This window comes from Athene noctua, chromosome 13 (assembly GCF_965140245.1).
Source record: "Athene noctua chromosome 13, bAthNoc1.hap1.1, whole genome shotgun sequence".
In the NCBI taxonomy this organism is placed as follows: Eukaryota; Metazoa; Chordata; class Aves; order Strigiformes; family Strigidae; genus Athene; species Athene noctua.
Genome location: NC_134049.1, coordinates 15,780,957 through 15,808,845, shown reverse-complemented (window position 1 = coordinate 15,808,845; position 27,889 = coordinate 15,780,957). Strand labels below are relative to the sequence as shown.

At 53.2% G+C, this 27,889-nt stretch overlaps 1 protein-coding gene across 4 annotated transcripts in view; it reads right to left on the bottom strand.

Annotated features, from left to right (window-relative positions):
• The window catches only part of FRMD5 (FERM domain containing 5), a 104,125-nt gene that overhangs the window by 14,965 nt on the left and 61,271 nt on the right, over positions 1–27,889 (bottom strand). For 3 of the 4 annotated variants that reach the window (XR_012634467.1, XM_074917144.1, XM_074917146.1), the window contains exons 2-5: positions 10,207–10,311; positions 6,382–6,424; positions 6,007–6,085; positions 222–319 (exon numbers count right to left, since the gene is read on the bottom strand). Coding sequence is in view for 3 of the 4 variants with exons in the window: in XM_074917144.1 (XP_074773245.1) it covers positions 222–319; positions 6,007–6,085; positions 6,382–6,424; positions 10,207–10,311 (325 nt within the window). In the remaining variant the exon portion in view is untranslated. The remainder of the gene's footprint in view (positions 1–221; positions 320–6,006; positions 6,086–6,381; positions 6,425–10,206; positions 10,312–27,889) is intronic. The other variant, XM_074917145.1, reaches the window with a different exon arrangement.

Sequence of the window (27,889 nt, the reverse complement as noted above, 5' to 3'; positions counted from 1 at the left end):
GGAGCAAATGGCAGCACGGTGCATCTGCTGCGGGTGAGACCCCAGCATTCATCCTCACCCTGCTCTAGCCCAGCACTGCGCGGCACAAGCTTGGCCTCACAGCGTAAGCCCTGCACTGGCGGGATGACATTTGTATTCCACGTGCAGTGATCTGTTGTAAGTGAAATAATGTAATCGGTACTTAGCATGAAAAGCAAATTTATCTTGTCAAAAAGCATTACCTTGAAGGATATAGGCAGCCAACAAAGCAGCATCCGAAGTCTTGCAGAGGAGACGGCCGTGGTAGAGATCCCTTTTGATCTGCAGGAAGACTAAATACCTGAGGACAGAAGAGATAGTCCATTTATTAAGCAAAGTTATTAGGCAAAGTTTAAACTACCTAAACAGGCAATTCAGATGTGGAATATCTGTCATGAGACACCTGCACTAACATTTCTCTCCCAGCAGCCCATTTACCAGACATTATGCTTGCTAGGAGTGAACAAGTGCTAACTACTGGGCAGCTCCCCTGGTCAGGGCCAGCACTGGGGCTCAGATCTACAAGTCCTGGCCCTGCTCCAGCCCACCGGGACATGGCACCTGCTCCAGGGCTGGCACGCGACTGGAGGGCTGATGGAGGGCTCCACCAACCCGGCTCTCACCCACACGGCTGCTCGGCAGAGACGAAGAGCTCCCCTGGGCACAGAGATACTCGGATGCACGTTCCCACTGGAGAAAACAGGGAAAGGAGGAAGCTCATGGATGAGGAGGTGATGGTCCCTTCTGCCTGCCAGACCCTGGCATCCCTTGCAATGCTTCTCCCTGTTTTGGACCATCACAAGGTCGTGGAGTGCTGAGGTGCCCACGGATGCTCTGTGAGGGGGTCTTGTGGTCCTGAGCCCACCAGTGGCTGCTGCGTTTCCCAGCCCTGCATCCTTGCCAGCTGCTCAGCTTCCCCATAATGTGATTTTTTCTCCTTCCCTAACTTTCTGTATCTTCCAGGTCTCTGCGTACACACCCACTTCCCTCCATCAGCTATAGCGAGCTACCTCTTGCGTTTGCCCATCTCTATATCCATGCACCAAAGCGCAGTGAAAAGATAAACTATGTTGAAAAATTACATATTTGAATAAAATTCAACCTAAGTAATAGTTTGGGCTGAGTCATGTGGCAGTGCGCTTGGGAAAACCTTTTGATGGTAAAATATAAGTCACAGAGTGAAGGAGTAAAATGGAAATTGGATGCTCGGAAATGTGTTTAAATAATCAAACTTGCACTCTGCAATATCTCAGTCATGCTTCGTTTCTCAAATCCGTATTTATGATGAGATAAACCACTAATTTTCCAGATAAAATGTATTAAAGAGAAATCCAGATAGTAATGTGTACTCGGTCCAGGGGAAAGTGAATTTTAAGCGCAGGTTTCAGCTGCAGTTGCAGGCACACCTCGAAGGGCAGCAAGCAGGGGCAGCCCACCCCCACGGGGGCTCGTCCTGGTGCCGCGGGGGCGCCGCGGGGGTCCGTGGGGGACGGTCGGACCTGGAGCCCAGCCCTGGCTCCACACCCCCCTCAGCCGCAGGGCACACAAGGGGTCAGGGGGGGCTGCAGGCCTAAAGCTGAGCTCAGGCTTTACTCCCGGGAAGGAGAACACGGTTTTCTGCTCCCAGCCCACCGCTGCCCCCAGACTACCGGGGGCTCCACGTGGTGGCCAGGGCTTCCAGCGCTCCGGTGCCAAACCTGCTGCTGCCCGAGCACGCCAGCCTGGAGCGAGACCCCCGGCTCGGCTGGCCCTGTCGCAGCACCTAGCACAGACCCCCAAAAATGCATAATCGAATGGGTTTAGTCCAGCCCCCTGCTCCCTCTAGGCAGGGAAAGTCTGTAGCTCTGGGCTGGTTTTACATTCAGGTGCCAAGCAGGATTTCCAAAGCCTCGCTTATGCCTTGGAAATATCCCCGGGAAAGCTGGGCTGTGGGATGAAGCTGCCTTGAGAAAGGATATTAAAGACGGGAAATATTTTTGAGCTTGACCCAGCCCCATCCCCGATGTTCTCTGGGTCCAGCTCCCACCCTCACAAGGGTAAATCCCTGACCCGCATTTCAATTCTCCTTACTGGCTTGACAACTGCAGATGTTTGCTAAGCTGTGATTAAAGGAAAGAAATACAATTAACATACTATATGTGCAGCTTAATGCCCACATAAATAGCCGTCGTTACTCAGAGACTGTCTTTCGCCATTTCACATTTAAATGAAGGTCTGATGGCTGTGGCAGTTGCTGGGAGTAAATGTAAAATCTGCAAAGTAAATAAATTCCTCAAGCAAAACAAGGAGATGTATCCGTGTGAAACTACTCTCGGGCACTTCTTTGGGTCCCTTAAAATGCTCCTGTAGGAAAAAACAGATCAATCCCACCCCAGAAAGCTGATTACAGCGCATGCCCCCGCAGCAGCAGAATGCCTGGCATTCTGAGCTGAAGACACTTGTTAAGAGGCCCATCAAACGCACCCGGGGCTCTTTACAAATGCTTCGCTCCCCATCTGCATCCCTGTCTGAGTTCAGGCCCAAGAATAGAGCCTTTCTCAGGCTTCCAAACATCTGAAGCGTTTTTTTAGTTTTGATTTTTGGGTCCTTCTGTGAAACATGAGCAAAGATTTAATTAATTTTGTACATTATCATGAGGAAACCAAACTCCAAAAGAGTTTTTGAAACACCTCATCATCCTCTACTTGCTCTAACTGATCTGTCCAACAAAAAACCAGAGTTTACTAATGCAAAACTGATGTAAAAAGCTGAGCCCAGGTGTATTCCAAACACGCTGCATGACAGGCTGAGGGAGCCCAGACATCCTCTCTCATTTGCTGCCTGCAGAAATAGACTGAAAATCCCAAGAATTAAATCCTGGAATATATTTAGCTCTATCAGTAAGCCTACTTAATTCTCCATAAGCTTAGCACGGTCCCCAGTTATACATCTGGAATACGGAATGGCAACAGAGCACCGTCCCCCGGACCTGGAGGAACGGCAGCCGGGGCTGGGATGTGCGGAGGGATTGGGGGCTGCGCAGAGGGATCGAGGAGTGCACGGAGGGATTAGGGGGGGTGCACGGAGGGATCGGGGGCTGCACAGAGGGATCGGGGGCTGCACAGAGGGATTGGAGCTGCTTGGCTTCAGGCTGCTGAGGCTGAGCCACTCCGAGTGAGTGACAAGGGTTATTTGAGTGACAAGGGCTATTTGCCACCATTTGAGGGTATTTGGGGCCAAGATGTTGGGGGTCGGGCAATTGCAGCAGTGCAACACGACATTCAGGAGGTGCTGTGCTACTTTTGACCCTGGTTTTTACAGGTTAGCGGGTGCCTTCCTTCTGCAAGAGGGGCGACCTCCTGCCTTGGACTAAGGTACGTCACAGGTAAAAGCCAACGTAGGAAGAGGGGAGCACTGCAGATGCATACACAAATAACAATGTTTTTTCCCCATGCCCAAACTCTTTGTTCACCGATGCAGCTCACTGGCTTTGTCTGGAGCCCTCACCCTCACCCTGTTTGGCAGATGAGACCCTACAAGTTCTGGGCCCTTTCACACCCCAAACCGCGAGCCAGGCCATAGTCAGGAAAAGCATTTCTGCAGCCATTTCTTCACGTCGCTTCTCCAGATACTGGCCTTCCCTGGCCTCGACTTCACATTTGGACACATGCAAATGACTAAAAGCAGAAGAAAAGTGAAACATTTCCCTCCTAGAGCTTGTTGTGAGAATCAGACGCTCCTGCCACAGTGGCCCGGCTCCAAGGGGTCAGCAGCTAGCACTTTTTGCCCCAAAACACTTTTGGAACCTTTGAATCAATTTGATACTTTTTCTCGCAGTCTGCAGATGCCCACGTGCCAGGTCTGAGCTGACAGACTTTCTACGGTACAAACAGGCCCCTGCTTTGAAGCCAAATATTCTGAAAATCAGGGTGGCAAAGCAGACCGGCAGAGCGGAGCAGTGGACGCCATCGATGCTGACCCAGTGCCTGGCCAGGGCCCTTCTGCCCTCCCGCTCCGGGTTCTCCCCGGGCAGAGCTCTCAGATGCTCCAGAGAGGTACGAGTCAGTGAGAGGTCTGCGGAGCAGCCCAGCCCCACATGCCAAAACTCGCTGCCTTCACCCAGAGGGAGCTGGGCTGGGGTGCTTTAGCATCAAAGGAAGGTCACCAGCCCCTTAGTCATCATTAGGTTCTCTCTGGTTTTTACTGTAAATTTTTGTATGCCTTTAAGAAGCAAATTTTCCCCACAAGACAATAGAGAATAAAGGGGAACTGAAGCTGTCTGGAGGTAGGCACAGACTTGGCACTGTGTGAGCCCAGTGGCAGCCAGGCTGCCTCCATCCCTGGAGCTGGTGGAGCAGAGCGGTCCCTGCATGAGCGGTCCCTCCTCTCCGCATGGCATCAGAGGAGGACCCTGGTGAGCAGGAGCTGCTGCCCAAAAGGTGACAGTCCCCCGATCAGCCAAAGCACCCTGATGGCAAATCCCAAGTCCTGTCCTGGGCACAGGGCTGGCAAAGGACCTTGCAGCCCTGCCAGTGACACTGTGCCAGTGATCAGAGCAGGACAGACCCAGGGGACACCACTGAGTTACAGAGGTTCATCTGTGCCACCTCTCTTCTACCCACACCCTGAAGGCTGAGCCTGCTCCCGGTCCCAGGCACGCTGACACACCACCTTTCACATTCCCGCCTTGTCTGATGATGCAGAATTCCCCACAGCACCTTTACACATCTCTAGCAAATTTTATTCAGTGCTTAAGGACCCGCCGCGTTTGGGAACCCAAAAGCAAGGCTGGTGCTGCCCACCCATCCCCCGGGTGAGGCTGACACCCTTCTCGCTCCCCTGCACCACCACAGAGCGGGGAGATGCCAGAGTCCGCACGGGGCAGTGACTGCTCCGGCCCCAGGCTGTGGGGGACAGAGGGGTGCCCACGCCATGGCAGTGCTCTGCGCCCTTGGCATGCTCCCACCAGTGTGCCTCCACCCAGCCCACACCATTTTTATTACCTTCTCCCTAACAAACCCAGGCTCGTAGAGACAACTCAGAATTATTTGCAGCAATAATAGCAAAATGTTCCAGGGGAAAAACACAGAAACCTCTAGTGAAGGCGCCAGCCCAGCTGCCTCAGGCAGACCCGACCCTCCACAACATAGCAGGTGGGGGGAGCTCTGGCTGTCGTGCTCTGGAGATCCACAGTCACGACTTGTTTTCCAAAGCTGCTGTGATTTTCCCACAAGTGCCTTTCACATCCTTCCTTCTGGCAGGAAGAGCCGCGTGAAGAGCCCCTAAACATAGAAACTCGAGAGAAGTGCTGTCAAGTTTCTGCATCGCAGTTTATCACCCATTTCTCCCAGAGCATTCATGACCCTTACATAAAAGGGATGTGGCTAATTACTTCCAGGGGACGTCAAGGGAACTGGAGACACTTGAACCCTTCCCGACAGAGCAAGTGCACACAACGACACCCTGAGCTAAGGGTGTGCTCAGGCAACGGCACCAGCAGCTGATTCAGAAGTGGTGAGAGCATTAGCAGAAGCAGAAACCAGACTCTTGCAGAACTGCTGCTCCTGCTTGAACCCAACTTCCCGCACCGACAGGACTGGGGGTTCCAGCTGGAAGATTTTGGGGAACTACAGGGGAGTAGGCAGGACAGTACCGAAGCTACAATGGAGGTTACCCTGGGCAGTGCTGCACCCTGAGAGCTTTGCCCTGGAAATGGTGGTTTATGTAACCAACTGGCAGCCCCAGACCGAGTTGGTGGGTTTAAGCCCACAGCCAGTGCTCCATGCCAGGTGCGGCAGCTCCCCATGGAACCAAGCACAGGTGGGCATTTCCATACTTTTCTCCCACAGCTGGAACAAACCATAAACATACAGATTTGTCTGGAAATCTAAATGGCTGTTGCTCTCCCTTGACCATAAAATGAAGCTCGGCGGGTTGTGTTCCTGCCTCGGCCAGGCCTCTGCTGCCCAGTGCCAGCCGGCCCTGCATCGCCAAGTGCCCTGTCCTTACCTGGTGATCTCCTCCTTCAGAGCAGCGGGATCCGTGGGGTAAAACTTCACACGGAAGCACATGGTGAAGGGAGGCTGGGCTGTGGCAAGAACAGTGACAACGCGGTCATCGAATGGCGGGGTTTGTCCCCTTCATCCCCCCAAATAATGCTGCTTGAGGAGACTGTCAGATATTGCTGGGGGTCCCACCTGCCCTCCCTGCTACCCCTGTTACCCCCAAACCCTTCTGACCCAGTAGAAGAGCTTTGTGGATAATCAAAAAGGCAAAGGCCTTTTTTTCTGGGATTCCAGAGAGGAAGGACTGGAGAAAATGGAAATCTATCTAAACCAAAAGGAGCACACACTGTCCAGGACATCCGCTCGCAGCAATACTCACCCCTCATCTGCTTCACAACTGACTTGGTAAATTCCAGCCAATGCTGAAAGAAAAAAGAAGGAAATGAAATTAAAGCAATTCAGTAACAAATACTTTCAATTAATAGCATTGACTCTTCAGGGCAAAATTGAAGGAACAAAAAACTCCTCTGCTTGAAATAAAAGCCTATGCTGTGGCAGATCTGTGGGCAACATGGCAGAGGAGATGGGATGCAACCCTGGCCCGGCCGGTAGCTGAGGGAGGGCCCAAGCAGGACCAGAGCCCCCTGTCCTCCACTCAATGTTCCTTTCTCTGCATGGCCCTGAGGGAAGCTGGGTGCTCCGTGTCCCCTCTTGGCAGTGCCACGGGGTCAAGGTGGTGGCATAGCCAGGCTCCACTGATGCTGGGCGAGCAGTTGCCTTGCTCAAGGACCCTGTGCCAGCCCCAGGAGAGATGCTGGGCAGAGCAGCAGTGTGTTGGGAAGCATCTCCCTTCGCTCAACAGGACACGATGTCCCCAAGGCCAAGTGCAGTTTTCTATCAGTGACAACAGCCTGGCCAAGTTACACGCTAAAAGCACCCTCCTTCAGACTGCACAGCCTCCCGCTCTTGGGGTTCTGCTCAGCAGCTGGCTCAGTGAGCCACCCGGCAAGGTGAATGATTTCGTGCCGAGGTATCTGGTCTCTGGTTGTTAAAATCGCCTTTCCCTTGTGCCACGTGGCTGCATGGGTGCGCTTGATGGTGCTAGAGAAGTGCGTGGGCTGGTCACTTTGCGATCTGATCTTTAAAACCTAAATCAAGGTCCTGTATGGAAAAAGTACAAACCCCAAGAGTACAGGCTGGCGGCTCTGGGGCATGGGGGGCTCTCCTGGGTCTCTGCCCTGTGTCCCACTGACCCCTCAGGCTGTATCTCATGTTTGTGGCTGCGCCAGGGCAGGCGATGGCACTGCAGCGCTGGCTGCAACAACTGGGCCCAAGCTAAGCCCAGCCAGAACCAGGACCTTGAATTACAGCATGACACTGGGAAGGTTCAGCTCAAGCCTGTATTTCTGAAATTACACCTCTGTGACATCGAAAACAAACCATCAAGCTCTGCCTGCAGCAAAGCCTCTGCCTGCAGCAAAACCTCGGCAATAGTGGCGGTGACTTGCGAACGTTTGGGCAGGCACATTTAGGAAACAAAGTGGGGTCAGTCAAGAAGCAGCTCCAGTTTCCTGTGTGTTGGGAAGAGGGAGCCCCAAAACACCGAAGCAAAATGACGATAATTAAGGCAAACATTAGTTAGCACACAGGATTACAGACCTACAAATATACATCACTGGGACTGCCGGAGAAAACTCTAAATATTAACGGCCACCACTGAGACAAGAACAGCGAGCGGTGGCCACCAGCGAGCATGAACGGGGCCAGGTTTCACTCGGGAATTTCTGGGGTGTGTTGGGAACCTGATGCAGATGTGCCAGTGGCGGGGCCAAGGGGGCCAGGGAGTGCCCAAGGTCCGATCCCTCACGTTAGTGACTGTGCCGACACAGCCCCTTGCTGGGGAGGCTTTGGGAAGCCAGGGGACGTGGGGCAGCCCCATGGGATGCAATGGCCGCTGGCAGTAAGTGGTCCTGGTGCTCCAACGCCAGCACTGGGACAGGGACATCCCAGAGGGTTCCTGTGGGAAACACCCGCCCAGTCCCAGGAACCCACTGCAGGAGCAAGGGCACCCTCAGCTCACAATAAGGAACGTTGACTGGTGCAGCAGAAATAATGAAGCGCTGGCTTAGTTCATCGCAGGCTTAAATGCAGCACTTTTCACTTGAGGAAATGTTAAACCCGGAAGCTCTTGGGCAGCCACAGTGTCCATAAGCAGCAGGGCTGGGGCTGGTTCACATATGGAGGAGTCTCCCCTGCCCCAAGCACATAATAACAGAATCGTCTAGGTTGGAAAAGACCTTGAAGATCATCCAGTCCGACCATTAACCTAACGTTGACAGTTCCCAACTCCACCAGATCCTTCAGCGCTGGGTCAACCTGATTCTCAACCCCTCCAGGGATGGGGACTCCACCCCTGCCCTGGGCAGCCCATTCCAATGCCCAGCAACCCCTTCTGGAAAGAAATGCTTCCTAATATCCAGTCTAAACCTTCCCTGGTGCAACTTGAGGCCACTATCTCTTGTCCTATCACTTATTACTTGGTTAAAGAAACTCATCCCCCCTCTCTGCACCCTCCTTTCAGGGAGCTGTAGAGGGCGATGAGGTCTCCCCTCAGCCTCCTCTTCTCCAGACTAAAACCCCCAGTTCCTTCAGCCACTCCCCAGCAGAACTGTGCTCCAGACCCTGCCCCAGCTCCGTTGCCCTTCTCTGGACACGCTCGAGTCATTCAATGGCCTTTTTGTAGTGAGAGGCCCAAAAAGTGAGTGAGTGAGTGAGTGAGTAAGCAGTCCTGGCCTGGGATGCTGCTTGAAGCTGAGCGACGGTTCTTGCCTCAGCCCTTGTGTCCTGAATTGAATCAGATTATTCTCAGGAGAAGCAAAGCACAGGTAAAAGCAGCGTCCTCGGCATTTCTGAGTGTGCCGGCTCTGCCCAGCGCCCTTCTCCCCTCTCCCAGGGAGCCGCAGCCGCAGCCACTTCAGCCTTTGCATCCAGAGCGCAAGAGAAGCAGGACCCAGCCCTGGGCACTGACCCACCACACGTGATACCAGAGAAACGTCCTCTCCTTGCGCCAGCTCGGTCAAGACACAGACCTTGCATTCCCCATCTGCCCACGCATTTGCTGCAAGAAAGGATGCTCCAAACCTCCCCCCGCCCCCCGCCCGATACTCCTCCTCCATGCGATGACTGTGCAGAGGGCTTCTCCAGAGCACCGTGCAGGCCTCTGGGTGAGGGCAGACTCCGGCAGTGCCCTCTCTCCACCAGCTGTGCTCACAGGGAGGATGTATAAGAATGCATTATACACAGGGTTTTATTTCTAGATGTGTTTAAAGAGGCGATTCATCCAAAATCAGGGAAACAAGGAGCTGACACAAGTGGGGCAGCAGTTAATGACCCCTTGGCATCACGCAAGAGAAATGCCGGTTTGACACACGTTTGTGCAGAGCTTCTGTTCTGCACATTTTAAAAGGAGAGTAGACAGTTAACCCCAAAGAAGGGGCAGCCTCACTCACACAACTTTTTGGTGGAAATCCAGCTTGTTGGGAGGGTGGCACAGGTCCTGCCGTGGGGGCTCTGGGCTCCATGCAAGGCAACACACTCAAGTGTTTGGATTCTTAGCACAAAGCTGTCACATGGCCTAATCTCAGTGTTAAAAAGCAACTCTGCACTAGAAATAGTCCTGCAAACCCAGTGTCAGATCTCATTCTGCATCTTTGCCATAGCATCACATCCTCTCCCTTTGCAAACACAAGATCTTTCACCACGTGCGTGGGGACCTGAGAGCTGTGTGAGTTCTTCTGGCTCATGCATCCCGACTGATGCTGAGGACACATCAGTGAGGCCGGGACACGATGGCTGCTGCTGCCGGAGCCAGGGTATATCTTGGCCCCCACTGCCTGGGGCTGCAGAACGAGATGCAGCCCTGGCTCTGGCAGAGGAGGTGGGAAGGGGCAGGGGGCTCTCCCCAGGATGCTCAGGGGGCCATGAGCAAGCCAATGACCCCATGGAGGCACCATAACGTCCCTTGCCTAGCAACAGGGGCAGGGAGCACTGAGGGGAAGAGCCCCTCGCCACTGCCTGAATTTTATGGATTTTATTGAGCCATTTGCCTTCTGCTCTGGTTCTCAGCTGCAGCAGCAAAGACAAGTCTGATACCACCGAGCTACAAGACACCCCATCGCCCAGCCCGGGCAGGAAGGGCTCTCACCCTTTGCTTGTCAGGGTCCACAAACCGAATGCCGAAGTAGTCCTTCTCCAGCAGGTTCAGGTGGTGGCAGAGAAGATCGAACAGGTACTGGCCCTTGGCATCTCTCTGCAAGACAAAGAAACACATTGACAAAGTGGCAGGAGGGTGGAGGAGCTGGGCCACTCAGGGTGGGTGAAGGCTCCCAAACTTGTAGTGACACCAAGGATGGTGCAAATACCATCAACCTCCCTGGTGCTTCCCCAGTGGTATTTTCAGCTCAGAAACCATCTCCCACCCCACCCGAGGGGCAGCCCAAGAGCAGCTAGGAGAAGGACCCCATAGCACACTGGTCCTTGTCCCCATCCCTGTCTGGTTCATCCCCAGGCGGGATGCTGAGGCTGCCCAGGGCTTGCAGGAGACCACAGCATCTGCTAAAAACCACATTTGCTTGGACAACAAATCTGCATCCAGGCAGTTCTGGGCAGTGCTGCGGAGGTGAAGCTGCCTGGATGGAGCACACGGCGAGAGAATGGCAAGAGCAGAACAGCAACTGCCCCAAACACGGCCTGAACACCATAGAACACACAGTGTATTCTAAAAGCATCAAGAAAACCATTACCCGGGTCATAGCCTGTCTGGAAACCACCCTGCAGCTTGAATCACAGCAAAGCTTTAGGCGGGGGGGGCTGTGAATTCTGGGGTCTCTGCCTGGCCTGTGTTTCCAGGCAGAGCAGCACGGTCACGGCTTTGCTGGCACTGTGATTGCTGTTGGACTCCCTCGCCGCAGATGCAGCACAGGGCACTCTCAGCTCATCGCTTCTGCTCTTTTCTGGCTCTCCTAAACAGTCTTTCCCCGGTCTGGCACTATGGCGTGAGTCCAGGGCTGACCTCCCTATTTTTAGTACATTTTTATGTGCTCTTTTCTGCTATTGAGCTTTTAGCAAAAAACCTTCCCCCTTCCCTGCCCCTGGGACACGGCATCACTGCGGGCTGTGGCAGAGGGACCTCACAGATTTATATTTTCCCCAGGACCAGCCTGTGCTGCCAGACCCCCACTCTGGAGAGAGCGGGAGCGTCTGGGCAGTGAGAATTACAGCTTCACAAAGTCCTGTGTGCCAGTACAACTCACAGCTGGTGCTAGACTGAGCATTAAAGGGGAACTTCAAAGTATTACAGATATAAAATTTGATACATGTCAAAATTATTAAAAATTTAATTTCCAGAGCTGCAAAGACTGGAATATGCATTTAATTTGGGGTGCTGTGAGTTGCTCCACAGCAGTGCTGGGCCCAGGGCACTGCGGTCTTCCCTGTATTTGTTGTGGTAATGAAGCACCCACGAGAGCTGGGGGTGCCAGGACCCCCTGACACCCCCTCACAGCCCTCTGGGACCCCACTCACAGCTCGTCCAGCCACGGGGTCACCGCTGGAGATGGGCTGTGCATCCCCTCTGTCAAAAATATCATCATCACCCCTCTATGCAGAAATGGCTCTCCTATCTGCTAAAGGTTTGACATCAATAAGCCAAGAAGAATAAGGAGTTATACCAAGGGTCTTTCTGGTTCAACACTTCTTTGCTCTCCAGAATTGCACCCCCAGGGGCCGTAGAGCCCCCACATGAGAGCTGATTTATTAGCTTATTTATTACCCAGACTGAGCATACAGCTCTGCAACGCTGCATATTGGGCCCCTTATAACAACAGCAATTTAACTACTCCGAAATTTCCATCCAATTTATAATTGACCACTGTAACATTTTGCTCATGGAAAAAAACCCAGATACACCTGGATAATTTGTGAACCCACAGGATCTGTCCCGGGGCAGCATCTCTGTGCTGAGCAGAGCCCTTCTCAGTCTGTGTCAGGTTTGGGATCAAAACCAGTATTTTATGCATTTTTGAAAAGCTTAAACCAGGTGCTGCTGCCCTGGAAAACCCCTTCGCCTGGGGCCAAGGAGGGAGAAGAAGTAAAATCGTTTGGCCCCGCTGTGTCTGCTGCTTTACAGCAGAACAAACAGCACCCAGGTACCCAGGCTGATGGGGATCGCTGGCAGGATCTGGCCCCTCAGCCTGGCAGCCCTTGGCCGAGCCCTGGGGTTTGCAGGAGGACCCGGAATGGCTGTGCTGCGGACGATGGGGGCCCTGCTTCACCTTCCAGATGATCAGGGACCTGCTTTACCTTGCATATCATCGAGGACCTGCTTTACCTTGCAGTCGATGGGGAACCTGCATTACCGTGCCACATCTCTGCAGATCAAAAGCCACTCCTGACAGCCAACGCTGCCTCCTTCAGATAACACAGGTTTCTGTTACCCGACAAATACCTTTAACATGAGCATCATCTGATCAAATAATCACCTGTCAGACACAGGCTGTGCAATCGGGGAACCCCACGGGTCTGGGATTAACCCGTTCCTGTGGCTTGGCATGGTATGATAAATGTCTCTGCATTTTTCATAAACAGCGCTTTGTTTAGAGAGTTGTGAAGTTCAGGCTGCAATTATGCGGCTGCTAAAGCAACGTGCCCTTGGTGCTGGAGCCTGGCAGGCACCGGGGCAGTGACAAGGCGATTTGACGCAGTGACCCCCGGGCAGCACTGCTGCTGCCACATAGTCACCTCGGTCCCTGCTGCAAACGGCCATCCCAGGTGGCTGCGTGGGCACAGGCCATGTGGGGATGTTGTCCCTCAAACATGGTTCATCACCCAGTGTGCAACAGCCAACCTCCCACACAGGGCCAAGATACCAGTTTGTTCCATAGCTGCACAAAAATGGGTGCTGGGGGGTAATTCCACAAAGCCACACAAAGGAATACAGGCGATTTACCCTATTACGTGATTAGTAAAAACCTAAGTTCACATTCCTTGGTCTATAATTACCATTCCACTTGCTCTTGGTTAGTTATATTTAAATTAGCCTTGCTTGCTGGGTAAATTAGCACACATGCTCCTTGCAGGTGGAGAGGGCTTTCTGGTCTTGAATTGAGTCAGTGGTCGTGATCTCCCCCCACTGCCTTTATTTACTTCTCTCCCAGTTTCCACAGTCCACAGTTTTTTGCTGACTTCATGCTTCTTGGGCAATCATCCAACTTCTGGTGCTTTCTGGGACAGGATGCTCCCCTCCTACCTGTCCTTTATCACCTCTCCAACAGGGAAGGCGTTAGCAAGGCCTGGATGTATCAGGCTTACACAGCGGAGCCGGTGATTACTGGCCAAACACCGGTACAGGCTACAAGGCTACAGGGGGGGAGAGCCCGTCCTGCCGCCCGGCTGCTGCAGCGCTGGCGCTCAGCCAGCAGCAACAGCCTGATGGAGCGTCCTGGGCAGCCGCAGACAAAAATCAGTGGGAGAATTGGCCACACAGCATGGAGGAAAGGGCTGGGGGGGATGTGGGGCTGGCAGCACTCACTCCAGCTCCAGCCCAGACAGAAGGAAGGGGAAGGACACACAGCCCCACACCAGGCAGTGGGGAGACCCCAGTGCTGCCCAGTGAAGCTCAGCCAAGGGGCCGGGGATGCTCACAGAGCATGCTGCTCCCCAAAGATGACGGCCTTGAAGTGATCGCTGTCCTGAAGCCTCCTTTGGAAATCCCGCAGGTGACCGTGCCTCAACACCCTGCCCTGGCACTGGTTCTGTCACAGTCACACCCCAGCTCTCCCCTCGCTCTGCCACCTGCATCTCCCAGAGCCTGGCTCTGCTTGCAGAGCGTCGGCAGGGTGCATCAGCACAGCGGTCTCACCAGAATACCCGGAGGCAACGGAAAGGATCCACAGGCTGCCTCTGAGGTTCATCTCTGCAGCCTCGGGCATCCCACCCTCCCAGGGCTGTCTCAGGCTGCCCCCAAGGTATGGGCTGACCTGCACAGCCCTAGGAGTGAGAGTCTTTTCTCTCTCCTCCTTCACCCCTCGCTTGCAGAGTGGGGTGGGACTCACTCGGACATCAGCCAAGCTCAAGTCAAGTCTTAAAAAGCTGCCTGTGGCAAACATGTTTGATGGGATCTGTCTGGGATGCAGCCAAGGGCAGCTTTTTACACAGCGACTGATGCACTGTAAAACACGCAGTGTGAAAAGACACTGAGCCGTAGCCTGAGCCCTCGGGGGTATTCAGACGTCTCTCCCCACCGAGGGGCATGGCCACATTCATGGTTCTCAGAAACATCACATCTCTGCACATTAAACAGACCCCCCTGACAGCCTTGGAGCAGCGTCCCTGCAGGCTGCATGCACATACAAGAGAAAACTGACTCCAGAAGGGCTTTGTTAGAGCAGAAATTCTACAGGTTGCCCAGAGAAGCTGTGGCTGCCCCCTCCCTGGCAGTGTTCAAGGCCAGGTTGGACAGGGCTTTGGGCAACCTGGGCTAGTGGAAGGTGTCCCTGCCCAGGGCAGGAGGGTTGGAACTAGATGATTTTAAGGTCCTTTCCAACCCAAACCATTCTACAATTCTGTGATTCAATGACTTTGAGATGCAGTTGCAGCAGCTGGGTGCTCCTTGTGAGAGCACCTTGACATGGCCGGGTGGGCTTTGCTCAGCTCCGGAACTAGAACCAGCCCAGCCCAGAACCAGAACCAGCCCCAGAAACAGTCCTGCTGCTCACGCTGCCCATGCAGCAGCCCTGGGCCAGCATCCTGCTCCAGCACCAGAGCTCCTCGGGGGCCACTGGGCACCCCCACTCCAAGGGAATGAATCTGGGCACTCCAGGTGCTGTTCATGGGGCCACAAAGCTGTTTGGCACCTGAGAGGACGAGTGTCCCTGTGCCAGCTAGGCTGCCACCGCCAGCATGGCACAGCAAGCTGGCTTCAGGCTCTCCTGGAGGAGCCCAATTTATTACTGAATTTTTAAGCAGCTCTTCTTGTGAGAATGGGGACTTGAGGCAGAAAGAAGGTGAAGTAGCAGGAGAGCGCTGAGCATGGTTCTGGCAGAGCTGGCACCGAGGCAGCTGAAGCGTCCTGCAGCCACAGCATGGCTGGGGACATGGGCTGGAGCTGAGCAGGCAGCAGCTCTGCCAAACCCAGCCCAGTTCTTGGGAGATGCTGAGACCATAAACAAAGAGGACTCCCCGCAGGCAGCAAGTCCTGCCAGCCAGCAGGAACAACGCTCTGCCAGCACAGAGCCAAAACATCAGGAATGGTCTCTGCCTGCTCTCCCCTCTGGCATCCCCCCACCCCTCCCCACGCCAGACAGCAAAGCCCACCACTCCCCCTTGCTGTGATGTCCAAATGCACCTGGCACTGGAAAAAATAAAAGATTCCCATTTCCATACTCAGATGTTGAAACTTGTATTTCAGCTGCCGCCTGCCCTGCCTGCTGGCCCCTCACCACGCTGGGCTAATGGTGCTGGTCAGCCCCACCAGCTGCATTTGTTGTAGCCATGGCTGTCGGCCAGGGACCCGCTGGCGAAGCCACAGGCTGGGCACCAGCCCCATGAGGCTTTGATGTGCTGCGGCCGCACGGGATGGGCATCCACACAGCAGCTCCTGTGCAGCCACGGCCACCCCCCATGCTGCCTCATGCTCAGGAAGCATCCTTAGATGGTGTCCGCAGAGGAAGGAGATGCCAGTCCCATGGTGGGGAGAGCAGAGGCATCAGGAGCCAGGGGGACGGTGGGGACCCCAGGGCCATTGCATCAGCCTTTGCATGGCTCGAGGAGCAGAAATGGGGAGTTTGAGTGCAACTCTGTGGGCTGGCAAGGCAAGCGTCCCCAGGAGCCCAGCCCCAGCTGGGCTGAATGTCCACCTCACGCCGCAGCCCCCCCTCGCTCCCTCCTGCAGAGACATTCATCCACCACAGCAGGGAATCAGCAGGTCCCTGCCAGCTGCTGGGTGCCCACCTGCTCACACCCCAAACCAGGACCCTTTGGGCCCCTCGCCCCACTGCCGCTGTGCCCAGGGACGCGGAGCTGCTCGTGCTCACCGGCACCACCAGTCACTGCTCAGGAAACGAGGCCGCTCAGTTATGAGCCTGAATACAGATTTAGGTGCCGAACTTGGAAAACCGTGGCCTAGATTGTGCTTTATTAATAGGCTAATTGAGTCTCTGCGCGTATCATCCATCCTGTCAAACACAACCACCGCCGGTACAGGCTGTGCACCCGGCTCGGGTACAAGGGCACTGAATGGAAAGGAAGAACACAACCTGCCAGAATCCTTTCTCTGAGTTAGAGCAAGTTACTGTTCTTTCATTAAATAATATTCATTTTTTTTCAGTGAGGACTGAAGTAGCAACACGGAGCTTGAGAAGAGAGAAACTGCAGCAGCATCTCGTGCAGAATAAACACCCGAGTCTTGCTTGCCTGTCAGGCACAAAATAACCTTCCCCCATCAGCTGTTACATGCATTAGGAAGAACAGACCTTCTCCCTCATTATAAAGAAAACAGTAATAAATACTGATTTTATTTTCTTCCCCTAGAAAAGATTACTCCGCAGGCTGAACTAAAGTGACATTTGCCACAGCCACAGAGGTTAAAACAAAGGACCACATGACAGAAACTGTAGTCACATAAATAAAGATGTAAATTATTCCCAATTAGATCTGAAGGGCTGTTAGAATCACAGCAGCTGCTGCAACACGTGCGCTCTCCCTTCCCCTCTGCTGCCAGCAGTGTGTCACACATGTGGCCACATCTGGCTGCTCTGCCCGGGACCCTGCCCAGCCCCAGCCTGGCACATTGTTCATCTCCCTGCAGCGAGGGCTCTGTCCTGCTCATCCTCACGGAACTTTCACACTCAGGAAAGTCTATTACAGACAACGGTCATGGAAAATGCCAGAGGAAGCTGCAAAAGCCTGACCCTTCCCAGCCAGAGGAGAGGAGCAGAGGGGATGAGTCACCACCCCAGCACCCCAGAGCTGGTTTTGAAGGGATTTGCTCCAGGCTCTTCTCCCTTCCCTGACCCATGCCCCAAATTAGCACCAGCATCTGCATAACGCTTTCCTCTGCAATTTTAAGACAGAGAAATCGCAACGAAAGACAAATCAGACATTTCCCCCCCTCCCCAGGTCCGACAGAATATGGTGAAAGTGTCAAAATGCAAACGGCATTACAGGGGAAATGCTTTCTCTTTGATGTCTCTAATTTGAATTAAGCAAATTCTAGATTAATCATTATGAGTATGTCTTTCAGGAAATTATCTGAACTGTCTTTACCAATCATGACTTAAAAGAGCTTTATTGCATAACATCAGCTTAAATATTCTATGTTTTGATCTTTATATGTTCTTATAAGACTTATATCTGTCTTAACGTTTGCAAGATGTTGAGGTCAGCCTTGCTGGGTACAGCGGAGGGACTGTCGCCAGCCACACTGACCGCAATTCCCGCTCGCAGACCACGGGAGCGCCACGCGCCAAGCTGACCCGCTCCACGCAGAGTTATTTGCTGCTGAACGCTAATACCTTTCCGTCTTAAACTTCCGTTACACGTACTTGAGGAAGCGCAGGTAAGCCCAGCACTGCCCGGACACAGCTGGGGCTGCAGGGCAGTGCGTTACCATTATGAATTTCAGCGTGAGGAGTGAGCCCGGCGGAGGCGGGGTTGCGGAGGCAGCGCAGTGGCTGTGCCAGGAGCCAGCACGGCCGCGCTGCTGCTGCTCCCAGCGCAGGGCTGCAGCGGCTAACGCGGATTGCAGTCACTCGTGACCTACCGCACTGAAGTGTTCTGATTCATACAAGTCCCTAATTTTGCCTAGTCCAGCGTGAAATGAGATGAAGATGTGTCACTGCTTGCAGAAGGCTGCATTACGGCACAGGCAGGCAGAAAATCTGCAAACCTGAACTTTTCTGTGATGGTCCCTGCAGTCGTGCTGTGCATCGCCCCAAAGCACAAGCCAGACCCAAATGGTTTCTGTGCTGCAAGGGTGGTGTGGCAGCGTGGGGCGATGCTGCTGGGGGACCCGACCCCCCCTCAGCTCAGCCCCTGCATCCTTCCTTGCACCCGATCTCGCCCAAGGGGACCGTCCCAAGGGATGTTACTGGGGCCAGATCTCATGGCACTCCCCATCTCGACAGAATCTCTGGAGCCCCAAGGACACCCCAGCACCCTGACTCCCAGCCTTGCTGGACCTCTGAGCTCGTTAGGGCAGTGGGGGGCTTTTGGGGATGGACTCTGGGACAGAACCTGGGGGCTTGCTCCCACAGAGGAGAGGAGCTGGCTGAGAGACAAACCCTGTGGAGGGAGACACTGCCACGGGGGAGAGGAGCGGTGGTGGCTCCAGGAATCCACTGCCACCCGCCCTGCTGCTCTCCAGAGCATGTCAGAGCCATCCAGCCCTGCAGAATCTTTATGAGGTACCTGAGGAACATTAACGTGTCAGCAACAGGTTAATACAGAGATATACTGCGCTCTGCTCGGGGAGGAGGTGGGTTAGGCAGTGGCCTCAGGAGCGAGCTCTTCCAGGGAGTTTTATGATTGCTTTTTATGGGGGGACAGAAAGACAGTGTTGTGCTGGCAGCAGGGATATCCTGCCGGGATTTTCCAGGGGCAAATGCACCCGTTCCACAGCTCGGTGACAGGAGCCTCCCTGTGCCAAGGACTGCTGGGTCTGCTCCTTAACAGAGCTCAGCAAACTTCACCCGGGAAGTTTGGCCCTAGACCTGCAGCATGGCAGCAAGGAGGCTCCAGCCCAGCATCGTGGTTCCCTGTGCAGGGGAGCCCCTGGGCACCTTGTCACACCGAGCATCAGCATTTGTTAAGTTTCCTAAGATGAAAAGTGCAGAATGCTGAAATTTGGCACCTGTTACTGCAAAAGAGTTTTGCATGATGTACCACAAAACAGAAATAAGGTTTCTACAGGGAAATAAGAGCCTCCAGCACTATCAAACAGAAGAATCCCAGATGACTGTTAAACTTTAAGCAGATGAAAGTAACGCTGCATTCTTAGTTTTTCTAAGCTCCTCAGCCAAAATTAGGGTCATTCTCAGGTAAAAAAAAAAATATATATATGTTTAAAAATAGCAGCTCATCTGAAAATGGTGTGCCTCACTTTAGGCAGGTGTGTTCCCCATCCCACCGTGCACAGCAGCTCTCCGGCAGCACGTCTGCCTGTCCCAGCCACGCTCCATGGCCGTGAGCTCGCTGCAGCAAGGGATGGCTTTGTGCTGCAGGATGAGACCCAGGTCTGTCCTAAAGTCTTGCTTGTACAGACATTTTTTTAACCATTTATTATGTGCCATGGTGGTTTTATTTCGCTTCAGCTTCTTAACTGGGTATATCCTGTGGCACCAAGCCCAAAGCCAGATCAAAGTTTAAGCTTCCCACAGCAGCCTGAGCACTGCTGCCATCTCCACCACCAAACCTGCTGTCTCCATGGCCAATGCCAGACCAGCAAGGTCAGTCTCTATGATAAGACTGAGCACAACCAGCCCCTTCACCCCTTCCCGCAGCCTGCCGAGAGCCAGCTGGGTCCTGCCGATGGCCCCATGTGAGAGGTCAGCACAGTGACATATCTGCTGGAAAAAAACATCAGCCAACCTCAAATGTGCTTCCTGCGAGGGGAAGGGGAGGGCTGGGTACGACGGACTCACCTGAGCATCGCTGAGCCCAGCAGCCTCAGAAATACCCCAGCAGGCAAGTTCTGCCCTTCCCTCTCAGTGTCCTCACGCTACAAAACTCTGCTCTGGGATAAGAAATAGCTCCAGAAGCACCACACCAGATCAGCTCAGAGCAGGCCGGACGCCCAGAGGCACAAGCCAGTCCAAAGCTGCTCAGTGCGGGCTGGGGGAATCTGGGGAGCAGTGGGGAATGGGCTGGGCTGCACCTCGGCTCCATCGGCCACCCGAGTCACATGAGATAGCTCCAAACCACACAGTAACAGATTCCCTCTTCCCTCCCATGTCATAATTTTGTGTTTCCTTCCACACAAACTGGAAGGTGTCTCTCCTCCGCTGCACTCCATGGCTCCAGCAGCACCAGGCAGCTGCACCAAGTGAGGGCTGAGGGCATAAAGGGGGTTCAGGGCCCCGAGCAGCCCATGCAACTCACAGCCCCAGTGCCCAGAGAGGGCTGGATCTGCTCCATGGCCAAGGAGGATGGGTGAGGAGCAGGGGCAGGGCTGAAGTGTGGCACCAGGGCTCTGCAACCCGCTGAGCTCCCATGTCACTGGCCGGCACCTGGCGAGTACCAGCACCCCAAGCCTGCAGGACAAGGGGGCTGCAGGAAAACGCCGGCAGCACCTGGGGCAGCACTGGCCGCCGCTAGCCCCAGCCCCAGCCCAGTCCTGCTGGACCCCAGCCCCACCACAACGTCTGCACTTCTTGAGCTGAAACGCTGAATTACCCCACGGCCGCCCTGAGGATTAAGCACAGGATTTGCAGAAGAAATAGCAGCAGTTGAAAGCGGCTCCTTTCTGCGCTATTTAGTTTGGAAATCTCATTGCGGAGCTGGCCATTCCTCCCTGCTTCCTGAGCTTAGGAGAAGATTATTTTTTAAAGGAAACTGTCAAAAAAAGTCTATTTTACAAAGTGAAGTTTAAGCTTAAGTCTCCTTGGCAGCAACATCTGAGCTGGGAGAGATCAAAGACTCACCAGCTCCACTGCTAACATGAAGACATTTTTGCTAGCAATTTGACTGCAATATTGTGGTTTAAATGCTTCATTTTCAAAATTTGGCATTGTACTGTATGAGCCTGGGGTTTATTATCCCTTGGACAAAGTTAACGTTCAGTTTGCAGGCAGGGTAAAGTCCTCCTAACTGACAGCTCCCAGCCCTCAAAGTAAGCCGGCATCTCATCTGAGCTGTGGTACGAGGAGGAAAAGGCCAAAAATATGCCAGAAAATATTAATTTCCAGACAAGCTCAGAAATCTGTGACTATGCCTGGAGCAGAGTGCTCAAGACTGCAAACCTCTATCAGGGTGTGTTACTTGCAATGACTCTTCTTTCCTTACAGCCCCCCAAGGAGGGCCCACAGGGACCCCCCCGAATGTCAGCAGGGTGTCCCCGCGGGGGACGGGGCGCTCCCGGACAGGGCCGGGCTCCTGCACAGATGCCGAGACCTTTCTCCTGCAACTCCTGCAGCCCTGCCCTGTCCCTCTCCCTGTCCCCTGCTCCACTGCCACAGACAGAATTTATTATTATTGGCTATTTTGATTTCTTATTATTGGCTGTTTTGCTGCTATTGCACCCACTGACGCACTTGCTCCAGAGGAGCAGGGCACGGGGTGCCAGCTGTGGCAAGGAGGGAGCGGGGTCCCCCACCCTGCCCACCACACCTCCAGCTCAAAGACGTGGAGAAGCCAGCCAGCAGCGAGAGCTCAGCAAACGGCTGTCGGGCTGGAGTGTGCTGCGGCAGCAGCTCAAACCTTTCCAGAGATGACTGCACAACACCGAGGAGCCTCAGTGTCACAAAAAGCCCCCAGGAAGGGGCTCTTGGAGCCATCAGTGAAGTCAAGCATTCCAGAGAGAGCCGAGGGACTGCTCCAGGACTGGCCCTTGGTTTCTGAGAAGACCCAGCGAGGATGAGCTCTGAGCAGAAGCAGCCTGAGAGTGGAGGAGAGGGCTGAGCACGGGCACATTTCCAGCCAAACCCCTGAGCCCTGGGCTGCTGCCCGGCAGCAATGCTGCTAATGGGAAGGGATGGAGGGGCAAGGGCGAGAGGGGAACCATTTTTCTTGGGGGGATACCACAGATGGCTTCCAAAGGCAGCCCCAGTGCAGGGGAAAAGGAGGATAAAAGGCCATGGGGATCCAGGTGGCCGTGGAGGACTTGGAGTAGGGACACGCAGACCCCGAGAAGCACCAGTCCCCAATGGCAAGGTGCTGGGGCTGCGCTGCTGCCGGACGGAGTGAGCCCACCCTGTCCATGGCCACCAGGCATTTCTGCACGTGCCAAATGAACAGGTCTCTGTGAAACGCACCCAAAAAGGCCCTTTGAGCAAAGGCAGTCAGAGCAGAGTCTCCTGAGGAGCAAATGGCAGCAGCGAGCAAGAAGTGAAGTGAGAAATGCAGAATAATGCCCCAACAGCCCCAACTCCCACTGGCTCTGCCAAGGCTGCGACCCGGAGCTCACTGCCGGAGCCCACGGTTACCTGGCCCACTGGAGGAGACTTGGAGTGAGGAAAAGGGGTTTTACATAACACTCAAATGTAATCCGCTCGTATTTATAGCATATGCATTTCAGTATTAATTCCTTGTTATCTGTAATCCTTCCTAGCTGACACAGTAATTTCTGTTTTCAAGACTGATCTGGGCGGTTTGCTCCAGAAGTTTATAAAGCTTTTGAGAAGTTACTAACAAAGTGGCTCTCAGAGCCTTAAACTCCAGATTATCAATTCCTTGTTTTAATCCACAAGCATGTTTTTAAAAACCTTTGACAAGCTGGCATATGAGAAAGGCCCTTCATGGCTCTCCATCACTGAATTTTAGCAGCTGTTATTTCAGCTTATGTCTCCGTTTAGGAAAGAGTCCACTGTGGGACAGCAGTTTAGGCCATTTTTACATCCTAAATCATAATCAGGGATTTACCCCCCCTTGAACACAACAGCCTCCCGTAAACCAACACGGCTGTAACCCCATCCATACCTCACTGCTACAGCCAGTCAGGTTTTATCTCCTCATTTATCCTTGTACCTCCCAAGGGCTTTGGAAAACATGCTCTGTACCTTTTGCCAGCCTTACAAAGCCCAGTACCAACACCTGCACTGCAGCTCTCCGGGCCCAATGCCCACAGCCCCAGCATTTTCTCACCTTGGAGCAGGATCCTGCTGGAAACAAGAGCAGAGAAGCAGCTCCCTGGAAAGGCTCGGATGGAGGAACCAGAGCTGCTCTCCCAGCACACCCAAGAGCCGGGGTGGAGGGGACAGGGCTGCCAGCAACCACTGGCTGCTGCGGTTTGCACAAACCCAAGTCAAGACAAGCAGTTCCTCCAGAAACGTTTCCTGCTGAGGCTCCAATCCTGCACCGTGATGCCAGCAACGGGGCCATCTGTGTGCTGTCCTCACAGAATAATATTCCTTAGGGAGTCACCGTTCAGAACAAGCATGGCACGAGTTTCTGCTAGAATGGTGGGTTTAACACCATTCAAATATTTATCATGGATTAAATGCAGGGGATTTTTAAAAATTAAAGGAAAAAATATTTAATTTTTAAAAATAATGCTAACAAGCGCCACAGTCACTCGCAGTTTCTGGGTGAGCGGCGTGGTGCCAGCAAGGCTGCACGTCACCCGGGAGGTGCAAGGAAAGGACTGGCTGGCGAAGGAGCACAGGACCCCCCATCACCTCTCCCGACGATCCCACAACGAGGGGCCCTATTTCTACCTGGGCCTATTCCACAGTCAGCTTTAAAGACTGATACCAAACTGAATTTTTCGCAAGAAATCCAAGGGAAACATTCTCTTTGCCAAAGCCCCAGGTTGGTAATACAGGCAAGGGAAGTTAATGCCGAGTAACAACAAGCTGCATCCCCTGTGACATCCCTGAGTCTTGGAGCTGTATTTAATTTTTAAATGAAAACTCCATTGTTACCTCTCTTTATTTTTAGCACAATCTGGACAAGCTCCATTAAATAGATGGAGGATTCAGCTGGCTCACCTCAAGGCCTCCCTCGGGGTGCTGCTCTCAGGACTCGGGGCTGTGCTCACCTGCCCGATGTGCCCGTGGTGCTTCTCCTGGAGACAGGACCAGTACCCGCCTTTCGTGACTTGGTGGATCCCACTGGCTCTGCTGGGTTTAATGGCCGAAGGCAGCGCAGGCAGCAAACTGCAGTGGTGCCCAGTGAAAGCACTGACTCCGACTCCTCCTCCGCACCCTGGGGCAGCCGCACAGACCTCGAGCGGGTCCCGTATGAGAAGCCATGACTGGGCTCTGCTGGGAAGCCCAACACACTGATGCGGCATGTCCGGGCTCATTGGGAAGTGCTGAGTCAAAACCGAACCTCAGACCCTCAGACCCTGGCGAGATGAAGCGGGAGCAATACCAGATTTTGTTTTCCCAATCATTCGCCATCTCACTTGAAAAGTAGGGAACTGCTCTTCAGGAAAGCTTTGGTTTTACTTGTGCATCTTCCTAAAACCAGCTTTAGGTGCATCCCTTCCCCCAGCTGGGGAAAGGGGCAGAAGGACACTGTTTAATATAGAAAATTAAAGAATGAGGACAGGTTACTCCTAGCTGGAGCATGAAGGAGGCAGGACCCCAGATGACACAGCCACCACTGGGCAGGGAGACCCAGGGTGACCTGTGCCAGCTCCACGTCGCAGAGGAGCTGGTGGGCAGGGGAAGCCTTCGCCAGGGCAATGCCTGCAGGAACAAGCCCTTCTGACCCCTTCCAGCAGAGCAGCAGGCTGAAGCAGGGTAAAAGCTGGACCTTAATGTGCCAGTTGGGCTGTGTGGCTTGTTGGAGGGACTGCTTTGCATCAAAATAATGCAAAAATGGCAGTGGAGGACTTCAGACCATCACACACAACGCTCAGTCTGTGGGACATTCTCCTGAAGCTGTTTTGGCTTTCTGCTGGTCCATGGGCTCACTGGAGGTTTAATCCAGGGACCTTGGATCTGCAGCCCTTTCTATGCAAAGCTGCCACCAAAATCAGGTGGCGATGGGGCTCTGCAGCTCCTGTGGCCATCACAGAGCCAGTGACGCTGCAGCCACACTCATCTATAAGGGCTTCACAGCATCACGGTGGCACCCGAAAACCTGAACATGTGTGTGTGGAGATAAGAAAAAAGATTCTGCTCTGCAAAGCCTGAGGTACGGACATCTTATTTTTTGAAGAATCTCCTACCCTGACTCAATTTAAGGCAAGAAATACTTTTTTCCTTGTTTCCCTGAACATCCATGGGGTTACCTAGAGCCCTAGCATCATTTTGAAGTAGCATTTTCTTTCATCACCAGAAATATCATTTCCTCCATCCATCCTGACCTCAGCCAGAACAGGGCAGGGTGTCCCCACCTGCTAATCATGACCCGGAATGGCGAGATCCTTGCTGGTGTCAGCATGGGTCCTGCCGCTGAGCCTTCGGGAGGACGCACGAAGCGTCCCCCAGCCCTGAACACAGCTCTTGAGCAATCCATACGTTAAGGTCCGGGGACTGATGACATGCCACCTTACATTTTGCTACTTGGTGCTACCGTGTAACTTTTATGAATTAAATTTAGAATGTATAAGTCTATAATTTAGAGGCACTGAAAACCTCTCTCCATAAAACCAAACTGTTTTTTCCAATTACTCAAACTCACTTTTTTCATTCCTGCAAGCTTGGAGTGGCTCCATGTGTGCTCTTGTTTGAATTGGCTCTCTTTTTCCATTAGCATGCAAAAGGTTCTTGGTGCAACTAATTCTGGCATATATTATTTAGAGGCTGATAAACATGTTCATAGTAATCATCTGATGATAAGTATTTCCTTGTCAGAAAGTAAGCCCTGCTCGCTGCATACAAGAGACTTTTCATGCAGGTCATGCTGCCTGTAGCACATAGGAACTAAAAACGCTTTGGCGACAGCATCCCTTGCAGTGGCTGCGGTGCCAGCGCCGGCAGAGCTGTCTGGTGTTGCTCCTGCAAGCAGGATGCCTGCACTTCCAAACCCCAACCAGGAGCCACCAAAGTCTCAGTGACCTCTGATCTGCAGAGCAGCATGAGGCACCATGTGCTTCATGCCAGGTAATGCTGTACCTGAACCCTTGCATTTGCACCCGAGGTCACGCTGGCCATAGAGTCGCTCTGCTGCCAGTGCAAACTGGTAACTGCTCTGTGGATCTGGGAACCCCTCTGGCAAAGCTGGGGCAGGCCTCGTGAACCCGTGACGCTGCTTGCACAAGGAGGGACAGCAACGACAGGGGCTGTGCCAAGCAGCGCCCTCACGTTGACAGCCCTGCACCCCACAAAGAGGCACAGAGGTGCTGTGGAAACCCCTCGGGACACCGGACATCAGGCAGCCCCCATCTGCCAGGGTCCTGCCCCACGGAGGGATGGGGATTTGCGAGGTGCCCTGGGGAATCTCCCTTTTGAAGCCACATCCCCTTCCAGCCCCCACTGGCATGAGCTCTGCACTTTGTGGTCAATGCTACTGCATGCACAGCCAATGAAAAATAAAATAAAGCAAAAACAATAAGAAAAAATCTGGGTGTGCTATTCACAACCAGAAAACCAGGAACTTTCAGTTTTCTTGGCAACATTCCTGCTGAGAAGCTCGCTTCTCTTCCAGCAACTGAATGCAGCAAAAAGCTCATGGGAGAAAAGAAAGAAAAGTATAAATGGTTCATAAAAAATTTACTTCTCATGAAAGTGAAGTAAGGTGCTGGAAGAAACACAGGGGCGAGAGTTAGTGAAACACCTAGTGAAGCCATGGCCCAGCCAAGCTCCTCCTTCACTTCCTCGGGCTCCAGTGGGACCAACAGCAGCTCCCCTAACACACAGCCCCAAACCCCCAAACCCACCGGGGGTGCTGGCTGTGCCAGTCCGACCCCTCAAGCACCATGTCCCGGGGACGAAGCTGCGGACGAGCCCAAGCATCCCAGTGGGCCCAGGAAGATGAATGAGCTGTTTAATCCATTTGTAGTCCACAAGTGTCAAGAGTCCCCAGACCTTTGCTATCATTGTGCAAGACACTGAGTAATTTGGTGTGAGATGTCAGACTGAAACTCTGGGCCAGGAGCGTCTGCCAGACCTCTGAGTATGCAGATGAACCCCACAAGACAGAGGTGAGCCCTCCTGGACCCCACTCCTCCACCAAGACCAATGCCAAGGTTTACAGCTTCTCCCAAAATTTTTTCTCAGAAAAGACGTTCATCTGCACAGCCTCCTGGGTGGAGGGGAGGGGGTACAGCTCATGCTCCTGCAGACTTAATCACAGACCCAAACCAAACCAACAAAAAATAAGGGCAAATCCCAAATCCAAAACCAAGGTAGAAGTTCAAAACCCCGATTCAGGATCAAAACCAAGAGCAGGTTCAAAAGCATTAATATTTAAATCTCCCTGAACTGTACCTCAGGAATAAAGATAGTCAGGCAAGGAAGCGACGAGTGCAAGCCTTGTGATTAAGGCAAAACAGAACTTATTTGTGCTACAGAAATGACCATATGTGGAATCCTTCTGGGAGACTGTAATCAGTCAGATTAACATGATAATGAACTCTGATTTACCCAGTGATGGGAAGATCTTTGTCCTCGGAGATATCACATTGCTCACTGAATAATAACAAAGATGACTTTTTTTTTTTTTTTTTATAACCACAGATATCACTTGACTGCAAGTTGGTTAATCCTCCCAAAAGATGATTTCCTAGGGAGAGGGAGGAGAGCCATTTTAAGGTGTAAACCATCCACACTAATAGAGGAGCAGACAGCGGAAACCTTCCAATAAATCTGATACTGCCTTCAGCAGAAAATGAGATATAGACACAAGCCCTGCGTGATGTAAATCTCCACAACAGTGTTATTTTACCAATAGCACCATGGAATAAACCTTAGATAACACGCTGGGTGCTGCGCAAAGAGTGCCTGCAATCTTTTTTAGAGAGCCCATCCTTGGCGAGAGCAGCCTCTTACAGGTCTAGAAAAGCATAAACTGGGAGCAAATGCTCTTTCCAGGGGGCCCGGAGAAGGCTGTGCCGGCATCACTCTGCTCTGGGACAGCCCTTGTGGAGCGGGGATGCTGCGGGCACTGGGGGTACAGCTCTAGAGCTGTCGTCCCATGGGCAGAGCCGTGCTGCTGCTGGCTCCCCTCTGCCCTGCCCCGGCGTGGGACGTGCTGCTCTGTGAGCTCAGCGTGGGGGGACCGGG